The 17701-nt window shown below is 53.2% G+C and overlaps 1 protein-coding gene across 2 annotated transcripts; it reads right to left on the bottom strand.

Annotated features, from left to right (window-relative positions):
* Positions 1–1243: 1243 nt before the first annotated feature.
* On the bottom strand, positions 1244–16384 carry CBLC (Cbl proto-oncogene C). Of its 2 annotated transcripts, XM_043437793.1 has the most exons (12): positions 15974–16384; positions 13148–13294; positions 12798–12954; positions 12404–12525; positions 11197–11334; positions 8062–8149; positions 7122–7253; positions 5255–5389; positions 4850–4930; positions 1619–1734; positions 1432–1498; positions 1244–1326 (listed from the first exon to the last, which is right to left on the bottom strand). In XM_043437793.1, the coding sequence occupies exons 1-11, from the start codon at positions 16321–16323 to the stop codon at positions 1489–1491; spliced, it is 1476 nt and encodes a 491-aa protein (XP_043293728.1). In that variant the 5' UTR covers positions 16324–16384; the 3' UTR covers positions 1244–1326; positions 1432–1488. The 2 variants fall into 2 exon arrangements, with proteins under 2 accessions (XP_043293728.1, XP_043293729.1); XM_043437794.1 differs by lacking the exon at positions 4850–4930.
* Between the last annotated feature and the right edge of the window lie 1317 nt (positions 16385–17701).

Below are 17701 nucleotides of genomic sequence, written 5' to 3'. Positions count from 1 at the left end.
GGCTTCTGTTCCTTGTAACTAAATCTGTGACTCATGCTTCCATGTTCTGTTTACACTGAATTACCTTTTAACTCATCTTTTCAGATGCAGCTTGGATGTTCCCTCCTTCTGGAAGCCCTCCCTGACCTCCTCAACTGAATCAGCTCTCTGCTCTGGGTTCCTGCAGCCCTCTACGTTGCCCTCCTTGGGACTGAGCACAGCGTGGGGGCTCCCGGGATGGCAACTCGTTTAAACTTAGGCAGAGGGAGGCTTGGGTTCCTTCGGGATCAGTGATGAGGTTTTGGGGAGACACGTCCATTGCTACTTTGGAAGAAGGATCCCACGAGGAAAGGAGAGAGAGATAAGAAAGGATTGTGGGAAGACTGGGAGTGTCACTCTCAAGGAAATGTGGGGGCTTTTTGTCTAAGGGAATTAGAACTTGGTTATCTGGGTTTGAGGGCTTCCCTGATAGCTCAGTTGGTAAAGAATCCACCTGCAATGCAGGAGACCCTGGTTCGATTCCTGCGTCGGGAAGATCTGCTGGAGAAGGGATAGGCTACCCACTCCAGTATTTTAGGGTTTCCCCTGTGGCTCAGCTGGTTAAAAAAAGTGAAAGTCACTCCTGAGAGATCTGGGTTTGATCCTTGGGTTGGGAAGATCCCTGGGGAAGGGAAAGGCTACCCACTCCAGTATTCTGGCCTGGAGAATTCCATGGACTGTATAGTCCATGGGGTCGCAAAGAGTTGGACATGGCTAAGCGACTTTCACTTTCAATTCACTGGTAGCTCAGTGGTAAAGAATCTGTCTGCCTAGCAGGAGGCTCAGGTTCGATCCCTGGGTCAGGGAGAAGGAAATGGCAACCCACTCCAGTATCCTTGCCTGGGGGAAATCCCATGGACAGAAGAGCCTGGCAGGCTACAGTCTACGGGGTTGCAAAGAGTCGGATACGACTTAGCAATTAGATAGCAGCAGCAGCATCTGGGTCTGGGTCCAGGATTCTTTTTTTTTTTGCTGTGATGAGGAAAGGCAGTCTGATGCTTGAGTCTGAGAATTCCCAAGTTCTAAGTCCTGAGGGCGGGATTCCTGGGTCTGAGAGGGGAGGGGTCTGGGTGTCTAGACTCCTGGATCCAGAGGAGCTGGGTCCTCCGCTCTTGACTCTCAGAACCCCAGACGCTTGGGGTAAGCAGGTGGGGATCAGGCCTCCGGCACCGCCTATGCCAAGCTGCCCCCTAGTGGTTGCCACGCTCCTCCACACACCAGAGGACAGACTGGACTCAGCAGTTTATTTCTGGATCATAAACCCCTTCCAGCCCCTGGGGCTCCCTTCCCGCAGCACATCTTGGTGCCCTGTGGGGCGGAAAGAGAGGCGGTTTAGATAGTATCACAGCAAGATGGCGTGAGGTGAGCAGGGCCAGGCTGAGGGCAGGAACCTGGGTGGGAAGGGGGCCTCACCTGGCATCCAGGCCTTCACGGATCCCTCAGGGGCAGATGGAAGGGGAGACTTTCGCTTTAGGAGTTTCTGCAATGGCAAGAGTTTAAAGGCGATGTTGATTTCCTAGTACCAGTGTTCCCCTTCGGCCCCCACCGCCTCTTCCCTCAGACCCTGGAGTCCTGGGCCCCAGCTGCCCTCTGCACTCACCCTCGGGCTCCCGCCCCGGCCTGGGGGCTGGAGGTGACTTCCCACGGGGCTGAGGCCTCAGTCCAGAATCTTGGCAAGGGAAGAGGGGCTCGAAGTCTGGGAAGGGTCAGAGGTGCCTGCAGGGGAGGAGATTAAGAAATTTCACAGATAAGCTGCAGCAGTACTCCATCTCACAGGCCTGGACAGGGGTAACATGGTGATGGCGGGAGCAGGGGTGGGTAGTGGGGGGCAGCATGGTAGGGTCTTGTCCCTAGCCCACGCTGTTTTGTTCCCCTAACACCTCTGGCTTGAGTAGAAAAAATTTTTTGTTTGTCTATCCATACATCCTCCCATCCATTCACCTATCCATTCATACCTCCACCCATCCATCCATCCATTCACCCATCTGGCCATCCATCCATCCACCCATCTGCTCATCTAGCCATCCATCCATCCATCCACCCATCCATCCATCTATCCATCTACCCATCCACCCTCCCACCCATCTGTCCATCCATCCATCCATCCACCCATCTTCTTACCTATCCATCCGGCCATCCAGATATCTACCCATCCATCCAGATATCTACGCATTCATCCAGCCATCCAGCCATTCCCCCATCTATCCCCCCATCCATCCATCTGTCTGACTGTCCATCCATCCATCTGTTCATCCATGCATCTACCCAGCAGTCCACCTATTCATTTGTTTATTCATCCGTCCATCCCACAAATTTCCTGAGGAGCTACAGCGTGTCAGCCACTGCTGTGGGCTCTGAAGAGACAGCAGGAACTAGACAGACAAAAATCTCTGTCCTCATGGAGCCAATAGTCTCTTAAGGAAGAGGTTTAACATGAGTCATCAGTGCATGGACAAGGAAATGTCCCAGAAAGTTGTGCGCCCTTCCAAGACCTGACAGTAGACGGGGTGAGGAGGGTGGTGATCAGACCTGAGGGTGACTGGGGAAAGCTTCTTGGAGGAGGGGGAAATTGAGCAGAAGTCTGAGTGCAAGAAGGATGTGAGCAGAAGTGTTGCAGTGGGTGGTGGGCTTGCTGGTTTTGTAAGGAGTCCATTGATGCTGGAAAGGAGTTGAGGGGGTGCTGGGAGGTCAGAGCGGTGGGAAGGGGTCCAATCCCCAAGCCTTATGGGCTGATGGAGAGGACGGTGGCTTTAATTCTTGGAGTCCTGAGGTCTTGGGGGCTTCTGAGAGGTGAGGGAGGGGATCGGATTCAAGTTACAAATGCCCAATCTTGCTGACTTCCTCACAACCCCTGGGGTCCATGCCATGCTTGTCCCCATATACTCCACGTGTAGGCACTGAGGATGGGAGAGGCCCCCAGTGGCCACAGCAAGGTGCCTGGGTCCCTTTGAATGATGTTTCAACCCCCTAAGGGGGGCTTCTCTGCTGGAGAACACAGCATTGTGAGGGAGCATGCCCAGTCAGGGGATTCATCATACCCACATGGTAGGGACTGGCATCATGCCCATTTCACAGACAAGAAAAACAAGGATGGACTCTGGAGTCTGAAGCCAGGGGCCTGGGTTCCAGTCCTGACTCTCACATCCTTGAGCTGGGTGGCCTTCAGATCTTGGAGCCTCAGTGTACCCCTCTATGCAATAGGGGTCATAATAGCATCTACCTTATCAGGTTGTCCTGGCAACTAAATGACTGCCTTAAAAAGCAGCACCAGGGAGGGACTTCTCTGGTGGCACAGTGGATAGGAAGAGGCCTGCCAATGCAGGGGACAAGGGTTCGATCCCTGGCCTGGGAAGATTCCACATGCCCGTGTGCCACAGCTAGAGAAGCCGCTGCAATGATGAGCCCAGGCACCATGACAACAAGTAGCCCCCACTGGTCGCAACTAGAGAAAGCCCACGCAAAGCAACGGAGACCTGGAGCAGCAAAAACAAAACAAAACAGTCCTAGGAACTTCCCGGGTAGTCCAGTGGTTAAGATTTTCCACTTCCCCTGCAGGGAGCATGGGTTCAATCCCTGGTCAGGGAACTAAGATCCCGCATGCTGCGTGGCATGGCCTCCCCCCCCAAAAAAAGGTAGCCCGAGGCCTATAGCAAGAGTTACACACATATATATGAGCTGTTTTCATTATGACAGTCACCTTGCTGGGAAATAGCACACGGGGGCTCCCTCCTACAGCATGTTTTAAGCAATGAAGGAAGGAGAGTTGACTGGAATTTGAACTGGGAAGAGTCTGGGCAGAGGAGGAAAGAGCCTGCCGGGCAGAGGGCACAGCCTCAGTGACGGTGCGACCATCTGGCCAGAGGGGCCCACAGCCCTGTGTCCCTTTCATCGTCCGCCGGGAGCCGGCTGAGTGCCTCTCACTGTTTCCATTTGGTTTTGGCTGCAGGTCGAGATCTGTTTTTAGCTTCCCTGGCTGGTGTCACTGCCTGCCTCCCCCCTCCCCGGCCCCGCTCTCCCCGGCTGGCTCTCCTGTTTTCTGTGGTCGAATAATGTTCCCGGACTTCCTGAGCTGTTTGTTTGAAGACTGCCCAGTATCGATTGGATCTGGTGTGTATTCAGCTTGAAACCTAACAGAGACCTCCTCTTACCCCCCGCCCCCACTCCAGGAAGCCGGGATTTGGAAAATGCTTGGGTGAAGAGTGCAGGGGGGAAAAAAGCAAGGTGGGGGTTCGCTAAGAAAATAAACAGTTTTTTTTTTTTTAAGGGTTTTCTCCTCTTCCAGAAAGGCTGTGTGTTTGGGCAGGTGCGGTCTCCTCTCTGAGTTTTTTTTTTTCTCCTGGAAAATGAGGAGAGGAACATTTTCAACTTCCTAGGGCTATGGGGAAGACTCATTCCATACCTTCTGCAGGGGATCTTCCGAACCCAGGTCTCCTTCATTGCAGGCAGATTCTTTACTGTCTGAGCCACCAGGGAAGTCCAGGGAAGCCCCATGGGGGTGCTATTTTTAATAGGTGGTCAGGGAAGGCCTCCCCAAGGAGGGGATGAGAAAGTGAGCCTTGGGAAAGGAGATCTAAGCAGAGGGAACAGCTGGTGCAAAGACCCTGGGGTAGGGCATGCCTGGGATGCTGCAAGAGGAGCCAGAAAGCCAGTGAGGTGGGGTGAGTAAGGAAGAGAAGAAGAGAAGAGGCCATAGAGGTATGATGTCAGATGGCATCTGTAAATGGGTGCAAAGAATGGGTGCCTGGCCTGCACCCCTAGGCATCTGGCCAGACCAGGGACCCCAGGAGTGAACGGGACCCACCTGCCCACCCCAGACCAGTGCCCCACTCACCACCTCCAGCTGGCCTCTGCTGCTGGGGCGCTTGGGGCACACATCCAGCTGAGAGGGCAGGGGAGGAGCTGAAGGGGCCATCTAAGGGAGACAGAGGGTGGGGAGGGCGTGTGAGCCGTCATTTTTTGCTCACCTACATGTCCCCCTGCCAGGAAGCCCAGCATTCAGGCGCTTTGTAGGCTTTGGAGGTAGAATGGAGAGTGAGACAAAGTCCTACCCTCGGGAGGGTTATACTAGAGAAGGTCATAGCCTCAGACCCTAGGGGAGGCAAAAGTCTGTGTCCTTGGCACCCCAGAAGCCTGTCACAAGCTCCCTCCTCCCTCAGACCCAGGGGTCCTCTTCCCCCAGCCCCTCCTCCCTCAGACCCTGGGGATTCCCGTTCCAGCTCCTGCCTGGCCTGCTCACCTGCTCCAGCTCCTCCTCGTCACTGCTGTCCTCTGGGTCCTCCACAGTGGCGCCGACTTGGAACTGATGGATACTCACAGCCTCTTGGCCCTTGATCTCGCAGCGGCAGAAGGGGCAGGTCTGGCTGTCTGAGTGCTGGGGGAGGTGGAGAGGGAAAGGATCAGGGTCTCCCTGTTCCCACCACGTCCTTTGGGATGACAGGGGCCTTTATCCCCCACCAAGTGATGTGGGGAGGACAGAGGGAGGGAAATGGAGAGAGAGAGAGAAGGAAGAGAGAAAGATGGAGAGAGAGATGCAGGATGGGGAGGAGGGGCTGCCTGAGGTCAGGAGGAGCCCAGGGAAGACAGGGTGCTATGTGGGTCTCAGCCTCGCAGTAGAGGTGCTATGGGGTAGGGATGCCTGGGGAAGATGCCTAAGAGTCCCTTGGACTGCAAGGAAATCAGACCAGTCAAGCCTAAAGGAAATCAACCCGGAATATTCTTTGGAAGGACTGATGCTGAAGCTCCAATACTTTGGCTACCTGATGCTAAGAGCCGACTCACTGGAAAAGACCCTGATGCTGGGGAAGATTGAGGGCAGGAGGAGAAGGGGGTGACAGAGGATGAGACGGTTAAATAGCATCACCGACTCTATCAAATGGATATGAGTTTGCGCGAACTCCAGGAGATGGTGAAAGACAGGGAAGTCTGGTGTGCTGCAGTCCATGGGGTCACAAAGAGTCAGACACAGCTGAACAACTGAGCAACAAAAGGAATGCCTGAGACACTTGCCTGGCCTGTACGTATTCATTGTGTGGGGCCCCCAGAGACACACCCTGCCACCACCACTGGGGCCAGTGTTGTGGCTGGACTGGCCCTTTGGTTCTTAAGACTGCTGGGCGCATCAACCATCAGGGAACTTTGAAGAACAAGACTTAACTACTCACAGGTCCTGGAGGGTAACACAGGTTGCAGGTAGAGGGCAGAGGAGGCAGACCTGGGGCTCTGCCTTTTTTGGGGGTGGAGTGGGGTGCCTAGATTTCGGGCATTCACTGTTGAGTGGCAATTTTAAAGCAGAAGAGGAAGGAAGAAGCAGAGACTGGAAGAGAGAAGCGGGTCACTCCATGCTCAGTTACCTAGGGCTTTCTCAGGGGAAACGTCAAGGCTCCGGGCTTGATAGTCCCTTATCTGAGTCCGGAAGAGGGATGTCTTTGTTATGATAATCTCCCCAGTCAAAAGCTTAAGGCCAAACACTTACATCGTAAAGGAAAAGCTGTGTATTAGGCACCTATACTCCACAGGGGCTCTCTTTACCCAGAGGCCTGAATCCTCCCTTGGGACGTCACTAGCCTCAGCCGCATTCCCCTGAGAAGGCAGATAAGGCTCAGAGAGGTAAAGCCACTGGTCCAGATCACCCAGCGAGGGGCTGCCACAGGCTCGAAATAGCATGTTAATTGTGGCCTGTCCGGCAGACACCACTGTCTCCCACTGGGGCCAATGCAGCATTTTCCATGAATAATATAACTGGAGACGGAGAAGCAGAGGTGACAGGTGTAGAGAGAGAAAGACAGAGGCATAGGCGGAGCAAGCCTCTGCTTTCCCTGGGCCTCAGTTTCCCCATGTGGTCCATGAGGCATGTGGGAGATGCTCTCAGTTCAGTCGCTCAGTCATGTCTGACTCTTGGCGACCCCACAGACTGCAGCCCTCCAGGCTTCCCTGTCCATCATCACCAACCCCCGGAGCTTGCTCATACTCAGGTCCATCGAGTCGGTGATGCCATCCAACCATCTCATCCCCTTCTCCTGCCTGCAGGGGAGAGGCTCTAGGGGCTTTTATTGGAGGACAGGGGTGGGGGACGGGGCGGGAAGGCAGGGCGGAGTCAGACCCACCAGCCAGGCAGCCAGGCAGCGGCTACAGAGCAGGTGCCCGCAGGGCTCTATCTTCACATCCTTGTTGCTCTCAGCACAGATCTTGCAGAGCTCAAACGTGGAGTCCATGGCCCAGTACAGCTGCAGCTGCTCCTGCCAGGTGAGAAGGGGACCACCAGAAGCAGGGGTGCTGTCAGCCATGAGCAGGCAAGTCGGGCCACCGGGAGTGCGTCCCGAACCTCAGCACCAGCCTTGAACCCTCTCCCAGGTTCAAGGCTGTGTGTCCAGCTGCCTCCTTACATGTGCTTTTGTTATCAGACTTGTTCTCTGGGGCTGGTCTACACTCAGGGTTGCCAGATTCAGCCAATAATCATACAGGATACCCTGTTAAATTTGATTTTCAGTGGAACAGTGAATACGTTTTGAGATCTAATCCATGCAAATGTTGCATGGATACACCTTAAATTTTTTTTCAATTAAAAAATTTTTTTGACTGCACTGCATGGCATGTGGGATCTTAGTTCCCTGACCAAGGATCCAACCTGTGTCCCCCTGCAGTGGAAGTGCAGAGTCTTAACCACTGGACTGCCAGGGAAGTCCCTGCATGGGATACACTTACACTCAAAATTTTGTTTGGCATTTCTCTCACCCCTTGGGACAGTTGGAAGACTAAAAGCTGCCACTGGTGAATGCACAAAGTGCATTAGCTGCCCTGATGATCTCAGCAGTATCATTTCCTGGCTTCATTACCAGGAAAGCCCCTGGGTAAGAGGCAGGAGGGGCAATGTTTTCCAGAGGAGGAACAGAGAGGTCAAAAATTTACCCCAGGTCACATGGCCAAGCCAGCACAAAACCTGAAGGCTTCTGGGAGTTTGGGGCCTGACTCATGGTAGAGGATTCCTGAGCCAAGGTACAGTGTGTGTAGGGGGCAGGTGGGCCTGGGTGGGGGCCTGGGCCTCACCTCCGACACGTGGATGTGCTGATGTGGTTCCGTGTGGCAGAGTTCGGTCAGGTCCGGGTTGTGGTTCTTCCCATCCGGGTAGAGGTAGCTGGGGGAAGGGAGGAGGTGGGTATGGGGTTGGGGGGCATCCAGCACCCCCACCCTACCCTGGAGCGGCTGTCCCAGATACATGGCCAGCCTGGGGATATTTCCCCCCCTTCTCCTCAAATGGGGACTTGGGCAAACTGTGTCCCCTCGGACCCCCATAGAAGGACTCCAGCTCTGGAAACCCCAGATGAATGAGAACCAGGAAGCATCAAACCTCAGGTCCAGCCCTCCCAGAACTTCACTCATCCTAGAGTCTTCAGGCCCCAGCGTAAAAGCATCTTTTTTTTTCCCCCCTAAAACTGCAAAACCAGCTTCCTTCACAGCTCACCCCTCACCTTTCTTTTTTAAAGTTATCTGGCTGTGACACATCTTAGTTGCAGCGTGTAGGATCTAGTTCTCCAACCAGGAATCAAACCTGGACCCCCTGCATTGGGAGCGCAGAGTTTTATCCACTGGACCACCCGGGAAGTCCCCATAATAGCATCTTAGTCACAGATTGCAGGAGTGGCCAGATCCTGCAGTCTTAGGCCCACAGGGCTGGAAAGACAATTCTCACTTCACAGAGGGTGACCGGGTCTCTGAATGAGAAAGGCGATGCCTGAGGCCATGCAGGCGTGCTGTGGGACAGGTCTGAATGACCAGCTCCAGGACACCCCAGGCTCTGCACACCCTGAGTCTCCCATCCAAGTCATAAGTGACCAGAACTGGGCAACTCTACCTCACTGACCTCAGTTTTCTCTTCTGTAAAATGGACGTAATCATGCCTAGGCTAAAGATGGGTGATAAGGATCAAGTAAGACAGTGCTTAGAAAACACATAGGACTCAGACCCCACACATAAACACCCAGTGAGAGGGGAACTGCTAGGATCAATGTTTAAAGACCCAGAATACTGTCTCACTGTGAGGTAGAAAGAGCTTGGTGTCCCCTCCCCGCCTCTCTCTGGACTCATCCGTTTCTAGAATTGTGTGTGTGTGTGCATGCACGCACTCAGGTACATAGATCAGAGGGGTTAAACCAGATGGACGATGTTCACATTTATTTTAACTCTGGAATCCTCCGCTGAAATCTGACCTGGAACTCAATACCTTATAGTATATAGCATAAGATATATAGCATGCCAGGGAAGCCTGGCGTGCTGCAGTCCATGGGGTCGTAAAGAGTCGGATGCGACTGAGCGACTGAGCACACATACATACATAAATACACACACACACCCCCAGTAGATTTTCATTACTTGTGGATTTTGTATGTGCAGACTTGCCTACTTGCTAAACTGTACTTGGAACCTCAAAATCAGTACTCCCTATGGCACTTTCACGGTCATTCACAGCCAGGCCTGCTCCTAGCTGAGAAAGAACCAGGCAGCATCTGGCCTTTTCCTTTCAGCTCTCTATTATACACGTGTTCTTTGAGCAGTCTGTGTTGTGCCCCATTTTAGTGCTCTGTCCTGGTGACCGCGCTGGTTCCAACGCCCCCGGGCAGAGTGCTGAAGTGTCTCGTGTCCTAAACACAGGAAGGCTGCGATGTGCCTCGTGGAGAAAATACATGTGGGAGATGAGCTTCGTTCAGGTGGGAGTTACGTGCTGCTGGCCACAAGTTCAAAGCGAATGTATCAACGAAGGGTATTAAATTAGGTGTCTCTAAACAGAAATACAGGCTTCCCCAGTGGCTCGGTGGTAAAGAATCCGCCTGCCATGCAGAAGATACAGGAGACGTGGGTTTGATCCGTGGGTCAGGAAGATTCCCTGGAGGAGGGCGTGGCAACCCACTCCAGTATTCTTGCCTGGAGAATTCCATGGACAGAGGAGCCTGGTGGGCTACAGTCCATGGGGTCGCAAAGAGTCGGACATGACTGAATTGACTTAGCACACACACGACTGCATATCTACCTATCTATCCATCCATCCATCTACTTATCTAGCTACCTATCTAATCTACCTATCCTCCTTTTAATCTATCTATCTACCTACCTACCTATCACCCTATCTATCTATCCATTCATCCATTCTATCTATCCAACATCATCCATCCATCTACCTACCTACCTATCTAGCTGCTTATCTAATCTATCTGTTAATCTAGTCTTTCTTCCTATCTATCTATCATCTATGTATCCATCACAGTCCTACCGTGAAGAAAGCTGAGCGCCAAAAAATTGATGCTTTTGAACTGTGGTGTTGGAGAAGACTCTTGAGAGTCCTTTGGACTGCAAGGAGATCCAACCAGTCCATCCTAAAGGAGATCAGTCCTGGGTGTTCATTGGAAGGACTGATGCTGAAGCTGAAACTCCAATACTTTGGCCACCTGATGGAAAGAGCTGATTCATTTGAAAAGACCCTGATGCTGGGAGGGATTGGGGGCAGGAGGAGAAGAGGACAACAGAGGATGAGATGGCTGGATGGCATCACCGACTCAATGGACATGAGTTTGAGTAAACTCCGGGAGTTGGTGATGGGCAGGGAGGCCTGGCATGCTGTGATTCATGGGGTCGCAAAGAGTCGGACACGACTGAGCGACTGAACTGAACTGAATCCGTCTATCATATATCCATCCATTATCTATCTCAGCATATCATATAGATACGATCGCTAGCTAAGGAGGCTCTGGTTAAATCTCCAAGGTGAGACTCAGGAACCTTGTTTACCTTTTTCGCCCCTCCTGTCCCACACAAGTCTGATTCCGAAAGAGGGGCTCTGAGGTGGCCAAGATTACAGACTGAAAACTCCAGTCTAGCTTTCTGCTCAGTTCTCCTTCTGCTCTTAAGGTCTAGATGATAGAACAGGACATGGGTATCTAGAAGCAAAAGCTTTGAGTGCAAGTCCAAGGAAGGGGACCACTGGGGTTGTGCCCAGCTCCCACACACTCCTCCTAGACCTGCTGCTAGCTCAACATGGCAGCCGGGTGGGAACTGGAAAGGCGTCCCTTCCTGACCTTTGCCTGCCACCTGCTGGAACACTATAGTATTGCAATTTTATGTTGTCAACGCATGTTGTCTGTGAACCCCGTGCTCTCGGACAGAGTCATCCCTCCTAGGATGGTGACTCACAAGCCTTCCTTCTGTCCTTCCAGGAGCACCTGGAACAAGGGTTTGTTGAGAGGGATGGTCTGTAAGATGCTGCCGTCTGAGCTCACGTATCCGATGGCCCACTTCCCCAGGCGAGTGCAGCTGGGCCGGAAGATGTAGCTGGAGGAAGAGGTAGGAAGGGATGGGGGAGGAAGTGGTCACTGCTGACCCTCTGGAACCTCCTGGCTCCTCACCCTGTTGGGGATCCAGGTGTCTAAATTCTTGCTCCATCATAAACTTCCTACCTTTTAGGCAAAAGAGGCGCTGTCCACCACAGGCCCCTGTCCACCACTGTAGGGAATGTCTGGGGTGTTTACCTGTTAAGCTCCTCCTCCACTGTCACTGGGTTTAGACAACGCTGGGACTTTTGCTGGAAGTAATAGGAGCAAGGCACCCCACTTCTATAGGGGATGCTAAGCTGGTAGGGTGTAGAGCTGTGGCTTCTAGAAAGCATTTGCCACCACAAGGAAAGACTATGTCTGAGAATGAGGCTGGCGCAGAGGAAAGCTGGGGAAGGATAGGAACTGATTTCTGACAACAGCGCTTGAGCACCTGGATCCAGCTGTTCCTGAAATCCACACCTGGTCTTTTCAATCATGGCCATCGATTCATTCCTTTTTCTTTCCCTTTCCACCAGTCTCAAGTGTAACTGGAAAAGTGCTAACATGCCATCTTCAGGGTCCTGCACCTCTGCCCTGCAAAGACTTAGGAATCTGACATCCTATTCCTTTAACCTCTTGGTGTTCCAGGTAGCTCAGTCCCTCAATTTTTAGCCCTCTAGAGGGCTCCAGTGGCTCAAAACTCCTGGCTTGAAATACTTTAAGGACTCAGGCGTCTGGTTTCCCAGCAGGTGGGAAGTCATATTCAAAATATTTAACAGATGCATGGGTTTGAACCTATGAGAAACAGATCGTATCCCGGGGCAGGATCTTCAGGCCCCCTTGCGGGACCAGGGGTATCGTCCCTTTAGCTGCTGGACTGTGGGCGGGTTTAGGTGGTCCCAGGACAACCTAGGTGGCGGGGCACTCAGCATTCTTCCTCTAGAGTTCTCGACTCTCTGGGGTCCCAGGTACCACAGCCCTTCAGTTCTTACTTTCTGAAGGATGTCTGGGTCACCCAGACACCCCAGCCCAGGATCCAGACCCTGCAACTCCCACAGCCTCCTCCTCACGAGGCCTGGCCCTTTTACCTGCCTGGCTTGTCTCTGAAAGTCTGCAGACGGGCTCGGACCTCGTCGTATGTGAGGAAGGCCATGTAACCCGGGTGGTTGACCGCCAGGAGCTGCCAGTTCTTGAGGAGTGTGGGCCACGGCTAGGGCGGGGCAGCGCTGAGGTCAGGGAGGGGCCAAGGAAGCCGCCTACGCTCCTAGTGCCTCCCGGGGTCCAAGAACACAGATGCCTCACTCACACCCACCGTGGGCCTCAGGAACATCTTTGACATAGAAGATTCCAGGCCCTTCCACCTCCAGGACTCAGGAGTCCAAGCCCCCAGCCCTTCCTCCCACAGACCCAGGAGTCTGGGCTCCCAACCTCTCCTCCCCCAGGACCCAAGAGTCTAGGCTTCAGACCCCAGCCTTCCCTGACCTGGAAGAGCCTGGTGAAGATGTCAAACTCGAAGATGGACACGTGGCCGCTGCAGGTGAGGTCGATGGTGGAGCGCAAGGCCAGGGCCGTGGAGCCTGGCTCCACGGGGTGGCAGATGCATAAGACCGCCTCAAAGTCAGCCCAGGGCAGCACACATCTAGGTGGGGTTGGGAATGGGGGGTGCAGATGAGGCCTCTGGGAGCCTAGCATGGGAGCACTCCTGGGAAGGAGCGGGGCTGGGCTCCTGGATCTGAGGGAGGAGGGGCTGGGGGTCTGAATTCTTGGGCCCCTGGTCAGGGGCAGGATGGGGCTCCAGCCGCTGAGGGATCCTGGGGTGGGCGCTCACTCACCGGGTTCCGCAGTACTCCCTCCAGAAAGTGTGGGCGGAGACCTTGGTGAGCTGGTAGGTGTGGCCGCAGTACTTGCCCCCAGGGAAGAGCGCGTCCAGCTCCGCGTGCATGTAGCTGAAGATGAGGGCCAGCTTGGCCAGCTGCCGCCTGCGGGGATGGGCTCTGAGGACTTGGACTTGACCTTGGGAGCCCCACTGACCCTTCCACGCCGTGTGGGGAACACCCGCAGGGACGAGGCCCCCAGCCTCTAAGATGTTAATGCATGATAAAAGTCGGTCCTGGGACCACCTGTTACAGTCCTGACGCGTCCCCTCTGGGGATCTCTTTTTCCCCGTCTGTGAAGGAAAGGGAGGTACCGCCTCATATCCAAGGCATCCCCCAGCAAACAAATCCCAGTCTCTGCCTGAAGCCTTGCCTAGTCAGATGTGGGGAGCACTAGGGCTGGGGCCATTTAGGGCAGTCTGAGCTGGAAGACTCCCTGTTGGTTTAAGCAGCCCGGGGTGGTGGACCCCTGGGCTTCCTCCTGCTCACCGCCTCCCTGAGGAACCACTCAGGATGTGGGGAGCAGCAGAGGATAGCTCTGACACTTAGCTCTGTGATTTTTGCAAGTTCCTTTTTTCCTCTTCAAGCCTCAGTTTCCTCAGCTGTGAAATGGGTATAAATACAGGATAAGTACAGCCCCTGCCTCATGGTGGGGTGGGGGTGGTGAATGATAAGGATTCTTACCCATCTTATGAGCACATAAGATGCCAGGCACAACTTGGTATACAGTTGGCATTCAGGGCATGTTAATTAGTTACTGTTCTTATTATTTTATATTAATAGCCTCCAGGTCTGTCGGATTCTTGATGCTTTGTATAGGGAAACCCTTGATAGTTTCTAAACACCCTCCCTTCCCACAGTCTATAATGCAGTCACTATTCACATGTGACTGGTCCAACTTGAAATGTGTTCTAAATGTGAAATGCACACTAGGTTTAAAGTGAAAGTGAAAGTCGCTCAGTCATGTCCAACTCATTTCCACCCCATGGATTATACTATACAGTCCGTGAAATTCTCTAGGCCAGAATAGTGGAGTGGGTATCCTTTCCCTGGTAGCTTAGCTGATAAAGAATCCACCTGTAATGTGGGAGACCTGGGTTTGATCCCTGGGTTGGGGAGATCCCCTAGAGAAGGGAAAGGCCACCCACTCCAGTATTCTGGCCTGGAGAATTCCGTGAACCATATAGTCCATGTGGTTGCAAAGAGTTGGACATGACTGAGTGACTTTCACTAGTGCAAAAGAAAAAAAAAAAAAAAGAATGTGAATTATTGCATTAAGCATCACCTTATATTTATTGATTATAAGTTGAGTTCATAATATTTTGGATATAATGAATTTTTAAAAGTTTCTGAAATTCATTTCACCTGCTTAAAAAAACTTTTTGTAATATGTCTACTGGAAAATGAAAAACTACATATGTGGCTTCCATTAGAGTTTTGTGGAAAGTCCTGGTCTAGAATCTCCATCAGAGTTGCTAGGACCCCACAACTCTAGAAAATCCACTGAGCCACTCACTGAGTCCCTAGGCTTCCTAGTTTCTAGAACCTACTGAATCTAGAACAGTGGTGCTCAGTGGAGTTATACTACCCTTCTAAGGAGCTTCTAGAAATTTGCTGGAGGCTAGATTGTGGGGGACCATATCCTCCAGTAAGATTTACCCACCCCTTACTCAACTTTCCAATGTCCCATCATACATTTGTGAAGATGGAAAATCCAGTTACAGTGATCTGAGCTTAGAGTCCAATTCCATTTTACATAAACTTTTCTGTTTTTGCCACACCCTTTGGCTTGTGAGCTCTTAGGTCGCAAGACCAGAGATCAGATCCTGGCTCTGCAGTGAAAGCAGAGTCCTAACCCTACATAAGCATTTTTTGCACATTGAAAATCGATTCTGAATTTTACAGAAATTCACTATCCTAGGTGTCAAGGGAAGTCTGTTTCGTTCAGCAATGGATGATTTTTCCTCCCAGGTACAAGTGTACAAGAACTAGTCAATTCTGCCTTCCTGAGTAACTAAAACAGTGCCTTGGCATTTTCATTCCAAATATAAATAATTGTATTATAAAGAACATTCCTTTGATCATTCCCTTATACTACAATTTGGGCATTATAGTGATTTCTTTTTAAAGAATTATGAGTAGGTAGGTTATTCACCCGATATATGTCATTTCAGGATAGATTTAAAGAGATACCACAAAATATTTGTTCTAAAGAAAGGGCTTGGGGGCCTGTTGGGGTTGAGAGCTACTGTTCCAAGCCTTGTTCTGGCTCTAGACCTCAAAACTCTGCCCCTGTCACTCAACAGCCTTTTCTTGGAAATTCAGAACCAGAGCAGGCAGCCTGCAGACAAAAAGAAAAAAGAAAAAAAACAAAAAAACAAAAAACCCCCTAGGTCCTGAGCTAGGCACCCAAGGAACTTAAGACAGGCTAAGGAACTAAAGACAGGCTCTGAAAGTGTCCCAGGCAGGGCTGGTGATGGGGGCTTCAGAGCTCTTTCTCCAGAGCTGCGCATGCAGGAAGCTTCCTGGGGGTCCCCACGTTCCGGAATGTGTCTAAATCCTCGAGGCTAACAGCCCACTTCTGAGCCAAGAACGAAGGGGACATGGTGAGTTCAGGGACTCCATGCCCAAAGAAGGAAAAAAACCTGGGAGGCTGAGTTTCCCGGGTTCTTTCACGGAGAAGGGCTTGCGATCGTGACCCCCCCGGTTGGAGGGAGGAGGATGCTCGCAGCCTGAGGGAGCCCCACCGACGATCTCAACCTTTGCCCGGGCGCAAGGGCTCACCTGAGTCTGGAGCCCTCCCGGAAGAGCTCGTCGTTGGCAATCTTTCGGCTCTGGGGCGACAGCAGCGCCGCCACCTGCCTGCTCTTGGCCTCCAGGTTAGCCAGATAGACCACCAGAAAGTCCCACGCCCCCCCGGGACCCTCGGGAACACCTCCGCCGGCCTCCCGCCGGGCTTGCGCCACCTGGCGCAGCAGCTGCGCCGTGCGGGGCAGCAGGTCCCGAAGGGAGGGGGGACTCGAGGAGAGCCGGGGGTCCCCGCATTGTTCTTCCAGGCGCTGCAGCAGCCTCACCGCGCGGCCGAACGCGCGGGATTCTCTCCACTGTCGTCCCCGCAGGGCCGCCGCAGCCATGGGTCGCTCTGATGCCGGAGGAGGGACGAGGGACCGCGGAGAAAGGCCGGGCACCGCCCAGCCCCAGGTAGGGGCGGGACGGGGCGGCAGAGGTGAGGGCTGGCCCTGGAGAACCGGGGGAGGTGACTGCCCGTAACTGTGTGCCCCAGGGGGGTGGTGGCTGGGGGCTCTGGCACCTGGCTTCCTTAGAGATGGGGTTTCTCACGTCCGATCACCAAAGGAAAGCCGGATGGTGTGGCTTTGGTGGGTGGCGATAGGACTTCCTGGGACGGTGGGAATCGCAGGTCCGATGCCTGGGCCCTTTCTGGGGAGGGGTGGGGAGCTGGGTTCCAAGTTAGCAGTGGAGGAGGGGTTGGGGAAAATCTAGGACTTTTGTTGGGGGCGAGGGTGGGGCTGGGAGTTTAGCTACCCAGACCGTGAAGGGGAGTGGTGTTGGGAGGTAGCTTTCCTGGGTCGTGGGTCAAAGTTTAGGTCATTGGTCGTGGCATGGAATTAAAGGTTAGAGCTGAACCTTCTAGGAAGAAACGTTAGGGAAATAGTGCGACCCTTCCGTCCCGGAGAAGGAACACAGCGTGCCCAGACCCGTGAGTCCCCTAAGAGCAGGAGTTGGGAGGAGGGTGTCTGAGGGAGCAGGAATCTGGTGACATAATTCCCGGGTCCCCATAAGCAGGGCCCTGAGAGAAATCAGGCTGCAATTGAGACACTCAGATTTCCAAAGGAGGTGGTGGGGGCTTCTGGGTCCCCAAGGGATGAGGCGGGAAGATGGGGCTCAGGACTGCAGCAGCTGCCCAGAGCAGGGCTGGAGAGACGCGGTTTTCTCCCCAACCTGCTTCGCCTATAGCCTCTACCCAGGCTGCGCGCTGGGCGGCCACGCGGGGCCCTGGTGGGTCTGACGGTCCGTCCGTCACTCAAGGGATCCAGGCCACGCCCCCTGGCTTCCTGGCCACGCCCCGGTCAGGAGACTGGCCTGGTTCTGATTACAAATATGTCCACACCTAGAGAATTTCTTTGCTGGTGGCTCAGACAGTAAAGAATCTGCCTGCAGTGCTGGAGACCTGGGTTCGATCCCTGAGTTGGGAAGATCCCCTGGAGGCGGGCATGGAAACCGATTCCGGTATTCTTGCCTGGAGAATCCCCATGGACAGAGGAGCCTGGGGGGGCTACAGTCCATGGGGGTCGCAAAGAGTCAGATGCGGCTGAGCGACTAAGCACACAGCACAGAGAATTTTTAATCAGAGAACAGTAATAATAATAATAATAATAGATGAAACCAGTCAATCCTAAAGGAAATCAACCCTGAAAATTCATTGGCAGAACTGATGCTGAAGCTGAAGCTCCAATACTTTGGCCACCTGATGCAAAGAGCCGACTCATTAGA

The sequence above is a fragment of the Cervus canadensis genome, chromosome 18, assembly GCF_019320065.1.
Source record: "Cervus canadensis isolate Bull #8, Minnesota chromosome 18, ASM1932006v1, whole genome shotgun sequence".
In the NCBI taxonomy this organism is placed as follows: Eukaryota; Metazoa; Chordata; class Mammalia; order Artiodactyla; family Cervidae; genus Cervus; species Cervus canadensis.
Note: the sequence above shows the minus strand (reverse complement) of the source record. Positions and strands in the feature narration are given on the sequence as shown.